Genomic DNA, 18,073 nt, shown 5'->3' on the forward strand with positions numbered 1-18,073 from the left:
ATATTTCTAGTGCTGCTTGTTCCCTTAGACTGGGTGGAACATCTGGAAGGGATCCTTTGGGTTGGGATGGGATGTGAATAAAGGGAATTTTGTAACCCTCGGGTATGATTGACTGTACCCATTCGTCTTGGGTGAGGGAAAGCCAGGCTTTTGGGTACAGTGATAATCTTCCCCCGACTGCCTCTGAAGGTGGACAGCCGAGCAGCTCCTCAGGGATGCTGAAAGGGTTTATCAGAGAATGCTTCTCTGCTACCCTGGATTTGCGGACCTCCTCTGCTTCTAGGGCGGCGTCTATTGTTATTTCCCCCTCTGCCTCTAGAGGGGAATTGACCTTGTGCGTCAGATGAGACTCCCTGAGGTTTGCAGAACCACATTTTTCCTCCCCTCTGACCTTTTGGATAAGGTCTAGAAGGGGTAGAAAAACGGACTCCCACGGCAAAGAGAGTCTTACCTTCCACCTCGCACCTAGTCAATGTATCCTTCACCTGAGAACCAAACAATGTTGAGCCACCAAAGGGGGAATTGGTGAAGGATGCCTTGACAGGGTCCACAAAATTGTAAAGCCGCATCGAGGCGTGACGTCGTAAAGCTACACCTGTGCCTGCGGCCCTACTCGCCCCATCAGCAGCATATGAGATAAGCCACATGGAGGAGTTAACAATCGAATTCAGGGTTGCCAACTGGGAGTTCATTTTGTCTTGGAACCCCTCAGCTGTTGGATCCTGTATAGCCTCACCCATATCTTTGAGCAAATCTCTCTGGAGACGGGTGAAGTGACACAAGTAGTTCAGCGACCGCATTGAAAAGGTCGCTGATGAAAACATCCGCTTACCGTACCTGCCCATGGTCCTAGACTTCTTATTAGGAGGGTGGACAGGTACCGAAGGATCGGCTAACTCCTTCTTAGTGGCTGCGTCCACCACCATGGCATCAACAGAGACACCTTTTGATAGAAACTCTCTCTCCTTAGGGGCAGTAATAAATTTTGACGGCCTCCTTGGGGTAGGTTCCACTGAATCAGGGGCCGTCCAAGCCTTCCTTGCCACCACTTCCATAAGGGGGTCAAAGGGAGGGGACACCCAGGTGGTGGAAGGGCGAGAGCCAAAAGCCTCAAGGTAAACTGACTCATCCTCTGAAGGGTTAAGGGTGGGCCAGTTCCCCCTCTGTTTCAGGATTTCAAGGATGTCAGCAAAGGAGACATCCTCAGAGGGGGACAGAGGGGAACCTTCAGATTCCTCCATGTAAGTGTAAGAGGTGATAGACTCAGGGGAGTCAATGTGCTTCCTCTTGCACTGTCTCTTCCGAGGGGGCTCTCCTACCGGATCAGGAGAGGCCTCGGAAGAGGAGGAAAGTACAGTTTTGTACCTACCATAAATGTAGATGTCCGAACAGGATAGCATCTGCAGTCATAACAAATGGGTTGTCCTGTCGTCAGGCAGCCCTTCGGTCGGCCGGATTCCAAAGTCTGGGTCCGGCTTCGGCTGATGTCGCACTTCACCCGACGTCATCTCTGCTGGTCTTCGGGTATAAAGGCATCAGCCGACGCCATTTTCCTCAGTCTTTCTTGCCGCGTGGCGCCCATAGCAGAAGCTGTTCGCAAGTGCCGGTCGGTCAGATCCAGAGATTACTACTACCGAATACTACTTCGAAGACTTCTAAAAGCTAAGTACCCCGTTGGGGACTCTTTCTTGTCTCAGCCGATGTCAGAAAAAGTAAATAACTGTTTAACTTGTGGGAAACAAATACCTCATAAAGATTTCCACTCTTACTGCCTACCTTGCTTAGGCCCAGACCACGACGTAGCAGCCTGTTTAGCCTGTGCTTCCTTCAACCGACGAACGCTTAGGCGTCGGTCGGAGTTTGCTGAACAGTTTTTCGGCTCAGATTTTGCGTACATTATGCCGTCCCAATGGGGAAACCTGAGGAGCTGGCTCTCTGTGGTCTGATACAAGGGGATGGGTAGAAATCACCACAGGCACTGAAGAGGGAGGAGCTGACAGAGCCGACTGTGGGGTAGACACTGGGTCAAGCACGCTCTGCATGACCTCGAAGGCGCCCCTATCAAGCAAGGCCAGAGGTCCCCACTCCGAGGAGACAAGGACCCCCCCGGCACCAACAGGGACGGCTCCGAGGCCGATGTCGGAGCCAAACTTACCAGTGCCGATGCTCTGAGAGGGAGAACGGGGTCGGATAAGGGTCCGATGCCACTCGCCCCCTTGGAGCCGACGAGGGAAGCCCGGCGCCAAGATCCCTCAAATGAGGAAATCGGAGCAGACGACGGAGCCGAAAGGGAAGGTATCGGCTCCGAAGCACCGACAGCCACGGCTCCGATGAGCCCCGGCTCCGAACTCAAAGGAGTCAGAGGAGGAATAAAATCAGGGATGGAAATAGCCGCTGACTGTTGAGTAGGGCTATGTAGCATTTGGGCCAGTGCCTCGCACTTGAGAAGTCTACTCACCACCCTTTGTAAATCATGGTCGGACAGCCTGGAGGACCGAGAGGAATGAGACCTATGGCTCCGTTCCGATAGAAGAGGAGATCCCGGAGCCGAATGGATGGAGCCGATGGAAGGGGGCCTAAACCTCTTCTTTGAAGGTGGCTCCAATAAGCCTATCGGAGCCAACTGAGTCTTGTCAACCTCGGCTCCAGCCGGAGCCGAGGTGATGGTATGAGATTTGGAAACATCGGCTCCAGCCGGAGCCGATGTCGAAGCCATTTTAATGCTTCCAGGGGACCACTCTGAAACTGGAGCTGACAGTCTGGAAGTCTTAGAAGGCTTCCCCGACACAGACTGGGTTGGGGGGCCTTCAGGCTTTAACAAGCCACGTAGAATCAATTTATTTTTGCGTTCCTGCAGGACTCTAGGGCTGAATGCATGGCACACAGCACATGAGTCCTGCAGGTGCAAAGGTCCCAGGCAATATACACAAGAAGTGTGACCATCTGTCAGAGACATTTTCTGACAGCACGAATCACACTTCTTGAAGCCTGAGACCTTGGAGTCTTTAGACATCCTAAAAGCTGAGTGAAGAAAAACACAAACACAACACACAGACACACCCTTAACCAAAATAAAAATCCAGTCACACTGAAGGACTAGGGGAAGGAGAGGGCCAAAGGCCTAAAAGTTAAGAAGGGAATAAAAAGGGAATTCTAACACAAGAGGGGGACCCGATTTAAACTAATGGAATACTTTAAATAAAACTATACTAAATGGAAAAAAATAGGGGTTGAAATTGAAGTTTCTGAACAAGAAAACTTACTAACCTGCCAGAGCCGGCAGAAGAAGCACCTAGTCAGCTAAGCGGCAAACGAGATCTGAGTAGTTACCGCCTAGCATTGTGGGATATAGGGGAGCCTCGAGCCGGTGGAATTAGCTCTCGAGCTTTAGTATTGGCCGAGTCGGAGCTGAGGATCGGCTCCGAACCCATCGAGCAAGAATGAAGGCGAGATTGACAACTTAACATTAATAAGTAGTTGAAGGATTTTATCTGGTAGGGGGAGAGGGCAAGAGTCAAGTGGGATAAGTTGATCCTTCCAATAGAAGAAGGTGGTTTGGGATTACCTGCTTTGAAGGGGGTATTTCAGAATTACACAGTTAAGGCTCCTATACATAGCACAAGCAGAAAGCTGTAATTCATTCACAGTGAAAAGGGATGAAGATGAAGCAGGGGAACGTCAAGAAACAAGGAGAGACTGGGATTGTAGATGCAAATCCTTAAGAAGAATAACAATAACCATACAAATATTTATATTCATAAACTAGCAAAAAGTATTCTGAGAACTAACCCAACATGGGATGGAGTGTGATGGCCATGCCCTGGCCCATTAATCAAGGAGCCTCAATCCTCACCACTAACACCATATAACATCATATTAGAGGAAAGGATAACAAATACATATAGTAAAGTACAATTTCCCTTACGTGCACACAGAGATCACAGTCAGTCTGGGGCTGGTTGCTCCCTTGCTCTCCACGTCCCCAATAAGACTCCCCACTGGCACAGCTATAGGGTCCATATCTCAGCCTAGCTGGCAAGCTAACCTCCAGTACCCTCTCTGTCCAACCAGTGCTTCGTGCCCCTGCCCAAGTAGCTGACACACACCCACACACTTTGAGATAAGTATTTATACAACTTAACAGACACTCCTGGGAAAGGCTTACACAAATTCTCCAGCTGTGCCCCTTTATCCAGACTATACAGTAGTAATCACTGCCACCACCAGCTAATAATTATCAGCTACCCAAAGGCCCTTAAAAGGGTGTCCAATTATTACTGTGCAATATTGTTATCCAATTGGTAGCACAGCCCAGGGCTGAAGCTATAGGAGTGGCTTAGACAGTAAATTCTATAAATATGCAATGTACTCTAGAGCTTAACTTCTCTACATAAACCAGTCAGAGGTAAAAGGTTTTTAACATATTTAATAATAAATAATTAAAACACAAGACAATACTACTACACACCACACTGTCACTCAATAGTTCAGAGATCACATAGAAACTTAAAATAAATCAGTAGTACAGTTCTGACATAATAGAAAACCACTTAGTCTAACTTTCTTCTAATTTCCTAGCTATTACTACAAGAAAACATATTTCTGAAATAACTTACTTAAGACAACAGGCAGTGCTGAGGTTGGATATCAAGACAAAAATGCTTAATCTCTGGTTCTCACTGTTTAAATTGAAACTCCAGTTCTGATAAACATTACATCATCTTATTCACCCTTTCTGGAGTTCCCAGGCTACACATTAACTACATTTACATTCTTTTACACTTAGAGCAATAAAGGACATTCCACATGTAAATTCTGGTCATTAACTTTAGCCTTAAAACAATAGGCAGGATGCTTACTCCAGACTCATCGACTCCAAATTCTAACTTCAAAGGACATACAAAACATAATTTTAATTTCAAAGAACATTTGAAATGTTTGGCTTAGTTTTCCTTACAGCAGATGGCAATGTTGGTACAATCTTGAAGTTCACATTTTACAGTGTTTTCTTTCATTTACGAAACAAGCCTGTATTTTACATTTATATTTACAAATGATAGAATTATCTATAAAATTCTATTTGGCTAGGCTGGCAGCCTTCACCCTTCTCTACCAGTCTTCACATGGAGAAAGGAGATGCTGATAGGGAGGCAAAAGGAGACTGGAATTTTCTGGAGAAAACTGTCAAAGGAAACAATGTGCTGGGATTAAATTTTAGAGAGGGGAAAAACAAAAGAATAGGAAAAAGGCAATAATTAATTTGGACTGCAAGCTACAGACTGCCTTCCCTATCAAGGATTGATATCAGATTATAGACAAAGAGAAAGAAATAGGGAGATCTTATGTGAAAGACCAGCACTGGTACAGTTTTTAGTAGAATCTAGAACAGAATCTGCTATTAAAAAGGGATAATTAGTATGGCATATAAAATATTGCATAACTAAAGGAATTGAGGAGGTTAGAAATGATTGGAAAGAGCGACTGGATAAGCAATTCACAAAGAAACAACTGTGAGATATAGGTATTGCTCCCAAACATGCAAAGTCTACACTACTTAGGATCTTTGCTTGGGAGTGTCTGCATTATACCCCAAGCAGACTCCAAAGGATTTGTGCTCAGGAAGACTTTAAAATGTCGGAGGTGTGATAGGGAAGAAAGAGGTGATTGGCAACATATTTTTGGGAGTGTAGCGAGTTTGGCAGTCTTTAAAAATTCTCTGCAGTCCATTCTGTCATAAATACTGAGTAAGCAAATTGGTGTAACTAACTAATGATTTTTTTTTTTTTAGTCATAATACAGAATAGGAATTGCCTAGATATAGTAAGGCTTTGCAGAGTTTAATTATGGTGGCTGCCAAAAAAGCAATTACTAGAAAATAGAAATCAAAATCTAAACCAACTGTACTAGAAGTAATGAATATAGTAACAGAGATAAAAGAACTGGAAGTGGGATCTTTAGAAAAGGGTAACAGCAAATTACATAGAAAAATGGGAATTGTGGGAACAGTACATGCAGAATAATGTTTTGGAGGATTAATGAGTTTTAAGGGAAGACAGGAATTGAATGAACTTTGTAATGTTTGACTGACAGTGACTAGATAGTTTATAAGTGATGTATAATGTTTGCAGCTGCTGAAAATATGTCAATATGGTATGTTTTGATTTACACAAATGTATGATTATTAAATTCTTACTTAAGACATAGACAAAGATGTTTGCTGCTAAACAAACAAAAAAAAGCTCTTGGATTCCACCTTATTGTTTCCTTGCCACCTTTTCTTAAACTGGCCCTTCTTTCTTTGTTTCTTGGGGTGTTGTTTCATTTCTTGTAGAATGGACTTGCCTTGGAGGATTAGTTTCTCTCAAACCTAGGAACTGGAAAGGGAATAAGCAGCTTTACTCCCTGTATTAGCTTCCCACTTTCATCCATCTTTTTAAATACTTTAGCCAATGGGCCCCAAATAATAATTCTTTGTCTAGGGGTGTACTGATTAACTGGGCATCCTCAGGTAAAGGTTGGAGCCTTAAACAGGGATGCCTCCTGATCACTGATCCAGATGAAGTAGCCATGTATGCTGCATCATCAGCATCATGGCTACATTTAATGTGGTGCTTTGATAGCTTGCCAGCAGTCTCGAGCAAGGGCCCAAGGTCAAAGTCAAGATATTTCTCACATTCTCTGCCCCATATGATCAATGACTGCCAGTAGGAACTTTATCATATGGGTTTGGTAACTGATGGCCCCAAAGGAAAGGATGAATGAGGTATGTACCTTCTCACCTCACCTAGTTGGGGCATGACTATTACTGAGAAGTGACTTGCGGATGGCAGGAATCTTAGCTCCATTTTCTGGATCTAAGGAGACCACTGCAGGGTCTGACACTGGATTATTTTATAAATATTTGTGACCATCCTTAACCTTATAAAATCTATCTGATTTCCTGGAGACAAGGGGTTGGGAATCTTAAAGCTTGAGAGGAAGCTGCAAAGGCATCCTCCAAATGCCCTCAGTACTAGGGAAAGAACACATTTGGGAGTTTCTATACATAATAAACAAAAGTTATTTACTTACTGTAACAGATCCATTCATCTCAGTCTGTCCAATATGACGCATGGGTCCTTCAGCCTCATCTTATCCAATATGGCTGATTTAGTGCACTAATCTTCAGCCTTCCAAATTCTTCCCTTACCATAATGCCCTACTTCTGACTAGCTCAGATGAGTCTGGTGCCTGAACCTAGAGAGCTCTTTCACTGACTTTGATCCAGGAAGAAAGATCCTTCAGGTCTCATGGACTGGAGGGGGGGGGGGTTGTCATATCAGATGGACTTACGATAATGATAGATACTTTCATCGAAGTACATAACTTTCACAGTCTATTCATCCAGTCAGTCCAGACAGACACATGGGTCACAATCCCCAGCTACATGATTCCTGGATGGCCTGAAAGACAGGAGACCTTTCAGGATAGAAGCTCCAAATGAAGCTCTGGCTCTAGAAATACAGTCTCACTTGAAATGTTTAATAATGGTAAGAAAGGAGGATTGTGTAGCTTTTTGACAAATATCATCCTAGGACAGAGATCTGAAGATTGCTGTTAAAGATGCCACAGCTCTAGCGGAATGAGCCCTGAGCTTAGAGGGCAAGGTTCTGTTGTGTGAAGTGTACATAAAGGAGATGCACTCAGATAACCATCTAGACATAGAAATCTTAGAAGCCTTCTTCTCCAGCTTGTTGTAGGCAAATGACACAAAAAGAGTTGCTCATTTTTTCCGAAGGGTGCTGTTCTGTAGAGATAGAAATGAAGCTACCTGTTTACATTCAGTGCAGTAAAATATATTTTGATAGGTTGGTCTTGGAATCCACTTTTGGAAGAAAGGAAGGATTGGTTCTCAAGGTAACTCTACCCTTGTAAAAACAATGTAAGGAGAAACAGAGAATACGGTGTTCTGAAAACCTCATAGCTGAAGTTATAGCTACTAAAAAGACAGTTTTCCAGGAAAAGAATTTCAACTTTCCAGAAGCTGTTGGCTCAAATGGAGGCTTGGATAATCCTTCCAAACAAAATTTAAGTTCAACAGGGGAGCAGAATCCTTTATAGGTGGATGCAACATGAAAGGACCTTTAAGAAATGCTTTACAGTGTAAGACACGCCAGTAGAGAATCCTAAAAAGCCAATGTGGAAAGACAAAATTTCTGCCCATTGTACTTTGATACTGGAGAAACTACAACCAAAAGTAAATAAGGAGGACAGAAAGCATAAGACATCTCCACTAGGAGCTGAAAAGGGTTTGATGTTCTGAGATTCAGCCCATATAGCAAATCTATTCCATTTACTGCAACAGATTTTAGGCACAGAAGACTTCTGGTTGGATGTGAGGATGTTGACCATTTCTGAAGGAAGAGACGCATCCCATACCATCCAAGGAACTGGAGAAACCACAAAGTTAGCTTCAAGTTGGGAATGTCTGGGTGAAGATCCCTAATGGGTTGAGTGATGAGATTCAGCAGTGCATCAAGGAGCCAAGGGTGCTCTTTCAGGTATGGTTTGAGAAGGCAGAACCGATAACTGTCTAGGCCAAAAAGTGGCTATAAGAATGATGACTGTAGCCCTGTACTGAATACCTTTCTGTGTAAACTTGGTCATAAGTGGAATTGGGGGAGAGGTGTAAAGTAACCCTGGAAGCCAATGTTATGACAAAATGTCCCTGGGGGAAGATCTGTCTCTGATGAGGGAAAACAGAAGTTATGTACTTGCCATAACTTGGCATCTATGTTGTCCAATTTAATTATACCTCCCTGCTGGGTCTATGGATCCAACTCGGCCACTTCTCCAGACTTATGAACCGAGCCTCAAGCTCCTCCCTCTTCCATAATGCCCTACTCTTCTTTAATCCCTCAGATCGTGTTTGCTGCCCTCTTAATGGTGATTCAGATTCACACCAATAGAAATCAAAAGTAACGCGACCACACTGGAGCTCAAACTAGGAACCTATGGGTTCCCATATCCTCTCTATCACTTTCAGCTGTTTTAGGCTGGGGGATGGCCAGGTGGGACGCAAGGCACAATGAAACTGGACAACACAGATGCCAAATTAAGTACATAACTTCTAATCCAATGTCCATTTCATTATGCCTCACTACTGGGTCAGAGTCCCCAGCTACGTAAACCTTGGATAGCCCTCAAGGAAGGATAAGCCTGGCTTCCTCGGAGCCAAAGGAGGATCTATTTCTAGAAATAATATCCAATTTTTAGTGAGAAAAAAACTTATGAGACTTGGACCAAGTTGCTGCTGTATACAAATTTCAGACCTGGTAGAATGAGCTCCAGAGGACAGGGAAGTTGCATGCCATTCAAGGAGTACACAGTAGAAATGCAATCAGTAATCCATTTCGCTAAGGTAATTTTGGATACAGCCTGACTTAATCTATCCGGATTAAAGGAGATGAATAATTGCTCAGATTTTCTGTGGTTTCATTCTCTGTAGACAGAAATGCAACTGTCTATGCACATCCAGCAAGTGTAGCATATATTTGCCCTTATTAGAATCATTTCGGAAGAATACAGGCAGGTTAATTGTTTGGTTAATATTTGTCTCTGTTGCCACCTTAGGTATAAAGAAAGGGTTCATTCTGAGGGAGACTCTATCCTTGAAGAAGGTAAAGTAAAGTGGCTGGGAAGATGAAGCTTGTAATTCTTACACACTTTTTGCTGAAGTAATTGCCACTAGAAAAAAAGTCTTCCAAGACAAGTATTTTATGTCACATGAGCTCGTAGGCTCTAAAGGTTTCTGTGCAAGCCCTTGAAGCACAAGAGTGAGATCCCAAGGAGGAGACAAATCTTTTATAGGAGGTCTAAGTTGAAAAACCCTTCTCATGAAAGCCCTACATAACCTTGATGTTGACAGAGAAGATGAAAGATTATTGTCATTCCCTACATGAAAATTCAGAACAGCTGCTAGTTGTAAACTTTATAGTGGAAAAACTAGCCCCATGTTGAAAAATTGAGCTGAGAAATATAAGGATATCCAAAATAGGGGGCAAAAAAGGGAATATTCTGTTCTGAAGCCCAAACTGAAAATCTCTTCTATTTGCTATTGTGCATTTTTTTGGTAGAAGGCTTCTGAAAAGCCAGCATAATTTCCCGAACAGGGGATGCGAGCCTGGACTTTCAAAGGATCATTGGCAGTGGAGAAACCAAGCAGTTAGTCTGAGGGATCAGAGATTGTGGGTCTGAAGTTCCGATGGATGGGAAATCAGATCCTGCCTGAGATCTAGTATCCATGGAGGATACTGGTTGTGAGGCCACAGAAAGAGAAACCACACCTGATGAGGCCAGAAGGGGGCAATGAGGATCAGAGTGCTTTTCAACCTCCTGGCTTACTGCAAAACTTTGGGGATCAGGGAAATGGGAGGATAAGCATACAGGAGGCCTGAGGGCCAGTCGTAAACTATAGCATCCCTGGGTGACTCCCCCAGTGGGGGGAATCAGAGCAAAATACTTGCGGCACTTGTTTTTCAGCTGAGAGGCAAAGAGATTGCAGCAAGGCTGGCCCCAATGGCTGAATATCTGCTCTGCTACCGATTGATTCAGGCTCTAGAAATATAGACTCAAGACATATCTTCTCAGTCTGTCCAACAGAACGTTGGATTCCCCCAGAATATGCTTTGCAGTAAGAAAGTGGTTTGAAGAGATCGCCCATTCCCAAACTCTCAAGGCCTCCCTGCACAACGTGTATGATTGGGTTCCCCCTGCTTATTGATGTACCACACTACAGACATGTTGTCTGTAAGAACTGCAATCATTCTCAGAGGGAGGCTGTCCTAAAAGGCTTGCAATGAAAGAAGAACCGCCTTCATCTCCAGGACATTTATGTGCAATTTGGTCTCTGTCATGGCCCACGTGCCTTGGACCATTCTCCCCTGATAATGCAAACCCTTATCCCAACAGGGAAGTGTCCATGGTCACTGTGGCTGTAGGTGGAAGAGGCGTAATGGGTCTGCCAAGATGGAGGTCATTTGTAAGCATCCCCCACTGTAGAAGATGCTTTCAGATCAAAGTTAGTCTGATGGGGGTTGACAAGGGGTGATATAGAATAGACCACTGGACTGCTAGGGTCCACTGGAAAACTCGCATGAAGAATCTTGCTAAAGGTACCAGAAGAATGGCAGCTGACATGGATCCTAGGGTCATGAAGACGAAGCGAGCCGGTGGGTAGGGAGTGTCTAGTAACAGTTGTAACTGCAGTCTCAGTGACCTTATTCTCTGTGGAGTTAGGGCAGCTATTTGTGTGATTTTGTTCAACTGCAACCCTATAAATTATGTCCTGTATGGGAGACATCTTTGACTTTGCCAAATTCACTGTGATTCCCAGGCAAATGAAATATTGTAGCAAAACCTGGATGGTTCAAAGTAGTTGATGTCTTGTTGGTGCTGTAAGGAGCCAATCATCAAGGTAGGGAAACGTGGAATCCTTGCAGTTGGAGGTGGACTGCAGCCACTGCCACACATTTGGGGAACACCCCGAGTGGCAGCGGTGAGACCAAAGGGTAATGCTCCAAACTGGTAATGGTTTACTCCCAGCCAGAAGCGCAGGAGTCCACTGGAGCACCTATTTTGGTATTATAGTACGCGTCCTGGAGGTCTACAGAACACATGCAATTGTCCTTGCATAGAAGCGGCAATATGGTCTGTACAGTAACCATGTGGAACTTCAATTTCTTTATGAATAAGTTCAGACTGCTTAAGTCTAAGATTGGTCAAAGGTCCCCTGTTTTCTTTGGCACCAAAAAGAAGTGCGAGAAAGTTCCGCATTCTTGATGTTTGGTTGGGACCTCCTGGATGACTCTTTTTCTAGAAGTTTCCGAACTTCTATGATGGCATTCCCCTCTGACTGGGTGGAACATCGGGGAGATATCTCCCAGAACTGAGAGGAGGAAGGGAAAAGGGAATATAGTAACCTCTGGAAATTATATTTAACACCCATATTCGCTTGTATTGGCTGTTCAGGCATCTGGGTGTAAGGACAGTCTGCCTCCAGAGTACGACAGCCAGGCAACGCTTCAAGAGTGCTAAAAGGGTCTATCGGAGAAATGTTCTCTATAGCCCTGGTTCTGTGGACCTTCTCTACCTCTGTGGCAGCACCTACCATTAAATCCTCTTCCTTTGTCTCTAGAAGAGGATTCATGCAAATCTGGGAAAGACCCCTGGGACTTACAGAAGCACATCTTCTCACTCTGTTGGTTCCTGGAGATGGTCCATTCGGGGTAAGAAAATATGATTCCTACAGCAGATAAGGTCTTTCCCGCCTGCTCACTGCAGGTAAAAGTTTCTTTAACTGATGGTCCAAACAAGGAGGAATTGTCAAAGGGGGGCATTTATGAAGGACACCTTAAAGGAGTCCGCAAGCCTCATTCAGGTAGGTCTCCTAAGGACTACATCTGAACCGGCCTCTCAAGCAGTTCCTTTTGCAGAGTAAGAAATTAATGTCATCAAGGAATTAGCAATCGAAGACATAGTGATCAATTGTGCAGACACCTTCTTGAGGTCCTCCTCTGACAAGGACTGGGCCAGAGAGTTGGTGAGTGTGCCAAGTAATTTAATGCTCTCAACATAAAGGTTGCTGAGGCATACATGTGCTTCCCATTCCTATCCACACCCTGAGACTCTATTTGGGGGATAAACAGAGCAGCTCTGCTTGGCTAGCTCCTTTATAGTGGCTGTTGACAACACAGTGCCATCAACTGGGATGCTTTTACTCCAGAAAGGACGATCACTAGGGGGACCAAGGTATTAGTCTGCTGCTTAGGGATGGGTTCCACAGTGTCTGGCTCCTTCCACGCCCAGCATACAATCAGGTCAATGAGCTCGTCCATCGGTGGGGTTATCCCAGGATGTAGATGGGCCCATTCCGAAGGCCTCCAGAAACACTGACGGAGGAAGGTAGTTGGGATGACCAGCCACCCTTTTGTTTCAGTATTTCCAAAATATCCCCAAAGGAGATGTCATTGGGTGAAGATCGGGCCAACCCTTCCCCTTCAAAGTCAGTGTCCTCTGTCAATGACTCCACTGGGGAGTTTTAATTGCTTCCTATTGCACCAGCTCTTCTAATGAGCCTCCCCCGCGGAATACTCGGGAGAGGACTCAGAAGACAGGGGGACCCCTTGCTGGGGAAAGGCCTGGAGGGTCTCCTGGAGGAGTTGACTACTGACAGGATGAACTGGCGCAAAGCTCAAATGAGAAAGAGATTAGGTAGGATTCCAGGGGGTGAGGGGTTGCTTCTCGTGGTATGGAGAAAGCCTTCTCTGCCACCTGGAAGGCAGACGAACCACGGGAAGCCCATCTACTCTCCCTCAGAGACAGAGACACCAAAGGAGAGAAGAAGGAAGCCATCCCAGATCCAATGCCTCCAGAAGGCACCAGGCTTGAACGGTCAAAGGCCAAGGCCCCCAGGGGCATTGTTGGCTCTGAAAAGGTCGGACGCAAGATCAACCCCTAAGAGTTGGCGCTAAAGGAGAAGAGACATGGAGGGAAGAATCAACCCTAACACCAGCAAAAAGCTCTGGTAAAACTAGCTAAAAAGGGACAGGAGGAAGACAAAAAAACTAACATGTAATATACTAAAATAAAGAAGAGTAAAAGTGGGAATAACTACAGAAATAAACCCACGGAAAAGTAACTTATCTCCATGCTGAGGTTGCAGAATCACAGCTGAGCTGGAAGCCAGCAAACAAGATCTGAGGAGCAAGAGAAGTAGTAGGGCATTATGAGAGAGGAAGGAGCTTGAGGCTCAGATCCAAGTCTTGAGAAGTGGTCAAGTCGGATCAGAGGTCGGATCCTTAAACCCAGTAGTAAGGCATAATGAAACGGACAACATTGGATTGGCAAAATAACTACTGCACTTGGTGTTCTGAGGACTTGCAAAGAGATTACAGCAGGGAGTGCCCCAGTATCTGAAAACCTCCTTGGCAATTGCTGGTTTCAGGGATCACTCATGATGCAACAGGAGATTCTTGCTTAGCCTGTCCTAAACCTTCCAAGAATTTGTGTTGCTGTTAAAAATAGTGAGAGAGGCCATTGTCCATTGCTACACTCTCAAGGCCTTCTGACAAAGCAGGTAAGATATAATTTCTTCTTGGTTTTGTCATGTGCCAGACTACTGTCATATTATCCATCTGTATATTTATTACTCTTGGAGGAAAACAATCCTGTAAACTCCCATAACACAAGGATACCTTCCCTCATCTCCAGGACATTTATGTGAAGACAAGTCTGAGAATCTGGCCAAAAACCTTGGACCATTCTCCCTTTGATGTGTGTGTCCCAACTGCCTTCAGAGTTCAGCAGTCAGGCAAACCTTCACGGTTTCTGGGGTCGTCTATTAGAAAAAGGCCTGTAGAAATCCTGGTTCTGTGGGCAATCCTGGCCTCTGGGGCTGCATCCATTGAAGTGGCATCCTATGCCCTGGGCACCTCTTCCAGAAGAGGAGTCATACTGATGTCTAGAGACTTTCAAAACCACAGGGAGACCCCTTTTGGTTACTGCTGAACTGGCGTGAAGAAGTTTCAAATTTCGGTTCTACTGCAGAAAGTCCTGCCATCCTGCTTGCTCTTTGGCACCCTTTGTTTCTCTGTAGAATCAAATGGGTTGGTTCCTTCAAATGGGGTGTTTGTGAAGGACATTTTAATGTTATCTGCAAAAATCGCACAAATGCATCCAAGCATGGTATCTCATGGCTATGGCCCCCTCCTTCAGTTGCTCTCACTACAACATCTGCTGCATTATACAAAAGGCACATAGGTTGGTAATGCTGGACTTCCTCAACAGAGTAGCTTGAAGCTGCTTCTGTGACTTAGATTCTTCAGAGCCACTTGCTGAGTGAGATCCTTCTGGAATCTTGTTACATGAGCAGAGTAGTTTACAGCCTGAATGTCAAAGGAGTCTTAAGTGTATGCCCACTTCCCCAGTCTATCCATTGCCCAAGACTCCTTGCTGTGTGGATGAAGAGAGGAACAGTTTTCAGACAACTCTTTAGTAGTTGCTGCAATAATTATGGAGTCTACTGCAGGTGTTGTAGCCCAGAAAGGTTTGTTTTTGGGAGGGTGGAGAATTTTTTCCAGGTTCGCTAGAACTGATTCGCAGGAGTCAGGTTCCTACCAAGACTGCCTCACTGCTAACTGCACTAAGTTGTCAGCATTAGGAACCATGCAGGAGTCATTCCATATGCCTCAAACAATATTGCCTCATCCGGAGATAAAGATTTAGTGGCCCAAGATCCCCTCTATCTCATGAGCTGCAGGATCTCCCTCCAAGGGAAGCATCCTCAGGGTGGGATTGTGGGGTACCATCTCCATCTTCAGAGTATGTATCTGAAATGACTGACTGCTGATGAGTCCATATGCTTCTTCTTGCATGCCCGCTTTTTAGGTGGCTCAGGTGATGAAGCTTCTGAGTCCTCAGAGGGCAGTCTCTGCACCAGGTCAGAATGTTTGGGGTCAATGGAACAAACCACAAGGATGCCTTTACACAAGCCAACACAGTAGAGTGAGGGTTAAGGGGGGAGCCACAGTTAGTGGACCCTGCGGATCTGCCCTGTGTGGCAAAGAAATGATTCTCCTCAACACCTAGAAAGCAACACCAACTTCTAGGGGATTCAAGGACACCCCACCCATGGTCAGATCCAACTCTCCAGGAGAATAGTGTAAGAAGGACCTGGAGGGAATCCTTGGGTCTACCCAAGTGGCTGGCACCGAGGAGGGGATTGGTCCCACAGCCTCAAAGACAGATGTCTGAGGGAAACAATGGAGGCACCCACCTAAGTCCTCATCTTTGAGACTTAGGCAATGGCTCTGGCAAAGCTGGAGCTGGCTGACTCAGATCTTGGACCACGGAATCTGGAATGATTTCCTCCAAATGGAATTGCTTCAGAAGTAGAGTATGATGAAAGAGTACCTTTTGCATCAGATTCAAACCCAATAGGGAATGAAATTTGAAAAGATTAATCTAGATCCTCTTGATCAGAGTCCTGTGGCTTGTCCTCCTCATCTGAGGAAGGTTCCTTTTTCCTTTTAATGTGACCGGGGGAGGGGCTGGAAGTGACTGGCCTGGCTGAAGGGCCTTTAGCAAGCCTTGAACCAACTTAAGACAATCACCTTGGCTGGCTTCTTTCTTGATGGGAGAATGTGAACTGTTGGAGCAGGGGAAATGTGATTTATTTTTCTGTTGTCTTTACCAACACATCCACCTGGCAGGATCTGGGGGGTGGGGGTGGGATGCTGATCGAGTCTGCTGGGCTTTCATACTTTAGCCCTCTATTCATTTGCATGCCAACACCTAGTGGATGCCTCCTTTTTCCACTGTAGTCATAATACATGGCTCTTCATTGCTGACCTTGAGTTGAGCAACAGGGGAAGCTTCATGCCCTGCATCAGTCTGGTTCAAAGTGCTTTGTTCCACTGCCATAGCAAATCCCAAAGGGGAAAGACCAGAGGGTAAAGGAGAAACAAATGACTGCACCAGATTCTGCAAAAGTGCCTCACTACAGGAGGTTGCTTCAGACCATCCATGCTGAAAGGATGAAAATTCGATGTCCTTTCTTCCTTATGACTTTATCCCTCCATGTTTTTTTCTTACATGCAAGGTCAAGAGAAAAGGAAGGGCCTGAAGAGAACATGGACAAATATTCCAAGGTCTCAAAATGTTTCTTTTTAAGGTAAAGATCTAACATATGCATACCACTACAAAGGGTCTTTGGGGAAAAAATTTACAGATATTGTATGCCTGGATGTTGTCTTTCTCCAACACAGAAAATGCAACTGGCGTTGAAATATCTGTCTCCTACAGTCACACTTGCCATTTTTTTTAAAGACAAGAGCAACAAGATAGCATTCAGAAGGTCAAATCTAAAGGGAAAGGAAAACATCTCCCCAGACTGGGTAGTTAGCTTAGCCTGAAGCTGTATCAGATGAGAGTGAGGAGACTATTCACATGCTGATACATAGTCACCTGCAAACATGAACTGCAGCAAGAAACTTCTAAAAATACTATTTATGCATGCTCCTACTATACTACTCCTCCTCACTGGCTTACTTATGGGCAAGGTGTATGCGCCATGCAGGGGGAAAAACCTGAGTTCTCAAAATGACTATATAGACAGTACCAAAGTTACAGAAGTTATGAATACTGCAACAGTGATCTAATTAAGAACACCCATACTTTTACCACCATTACTACAGCAAACTGTGTTATAAAATTCACAGTGACTAGCAAAATGACACAAATAGCAACATCTCTTAATATTTACAGAAGCCCATTTAAGCACACTGTTATTATGGGTAATTCCATATGAAATCAATTCTGGATACACTCTTGGCAAACTACGAATGAAGTAATAATGGTTCCATGTTATCTATACCCTCATCCGACAGTGGTGTTCTTTCTTTACTTGCCATTAAAAAGCCCTAAAAATATGAAGAAATTTAACAGACAGAAGTTATTTACTCAAAAAATTGCATATTTAAGTTATCTGCTTAGAAAATTTATTTAGAAGTATCCAAATTAAAACTCTTTACTTTCCATACTAAATAATGAATAGCAGACTATAAATTATAGCCTGTGATTCACAGTATTATATATTAAACAGATATACAAAATGCATTGCCTGCAACAATTTTCCATGCACTTCGTCACATCAGACTAGAATCTGTGCTTTCACTCTCTCCACAAATGCAATATGTCAGTTGTACCCTTTAACTTACCCTGTCATAAAGCTCAATAATAATGTGGTAAGCAGCTTCGTCAGAGCCAAACTGAAAGTCCACAATTCTATCGACACCAAGCTGTCTCACACTCACAAGTCTCCGAGTCTTCAAGTGCTTACGGCACTTTAGGAAGAAAGTAAAAGTAATAACCACATTAGTCCAGAATATTTCACAAGCCAACAATTTTAAATATTTTCTGCTTGAAATATAAACTTTGTTTTTGCAACAAAACTATTATTTTTCCTTCACTTTATAGCACATTACTTTTATTTGCCCAGAGTACTACATTCAACATTGCTGACGCATTTTAAAGC

General features: G+C 44.3%; 1 protein-coding gene across 1 annotated transcript in view; it reads right to left on the reverse strand.

Annotated features, from left to right (window-relative positions):
- Positions 1–18,073, reverse strand: part of NEMF (nuclear export mediator factor) — a 1,922,187-nt gene that overhangs the window by 1,784,793 nt on the left and 119,321 nt on the right. Inside the window, exon 4 of the mRNA XM_044074284.1 lies at positions 17,757–17,882. Within this exon, the coding sequence (XP_043930219.1) occupies positions 17,757–17,882 (126 nt within the window). The remainder of the gene's footprint in view (positions 1–17,756; positions 17,883–18,073) is intronic.

This window comes from Protopterus annectens, chromosome 6.part0 (genome assembly GCF_019279795.1).
Source record: "Protopterus annectens isolate FY-2018-M chromosome 6.part0, PAN1.0, whole genome shotgun sequence".
In the NCBI taxonomy this organism is placed as follows: Eukaryota; Metazoa; Chordata; order Ceratodontiformes; family Protopteridae; genus Protopterus; species Protopterus annectens.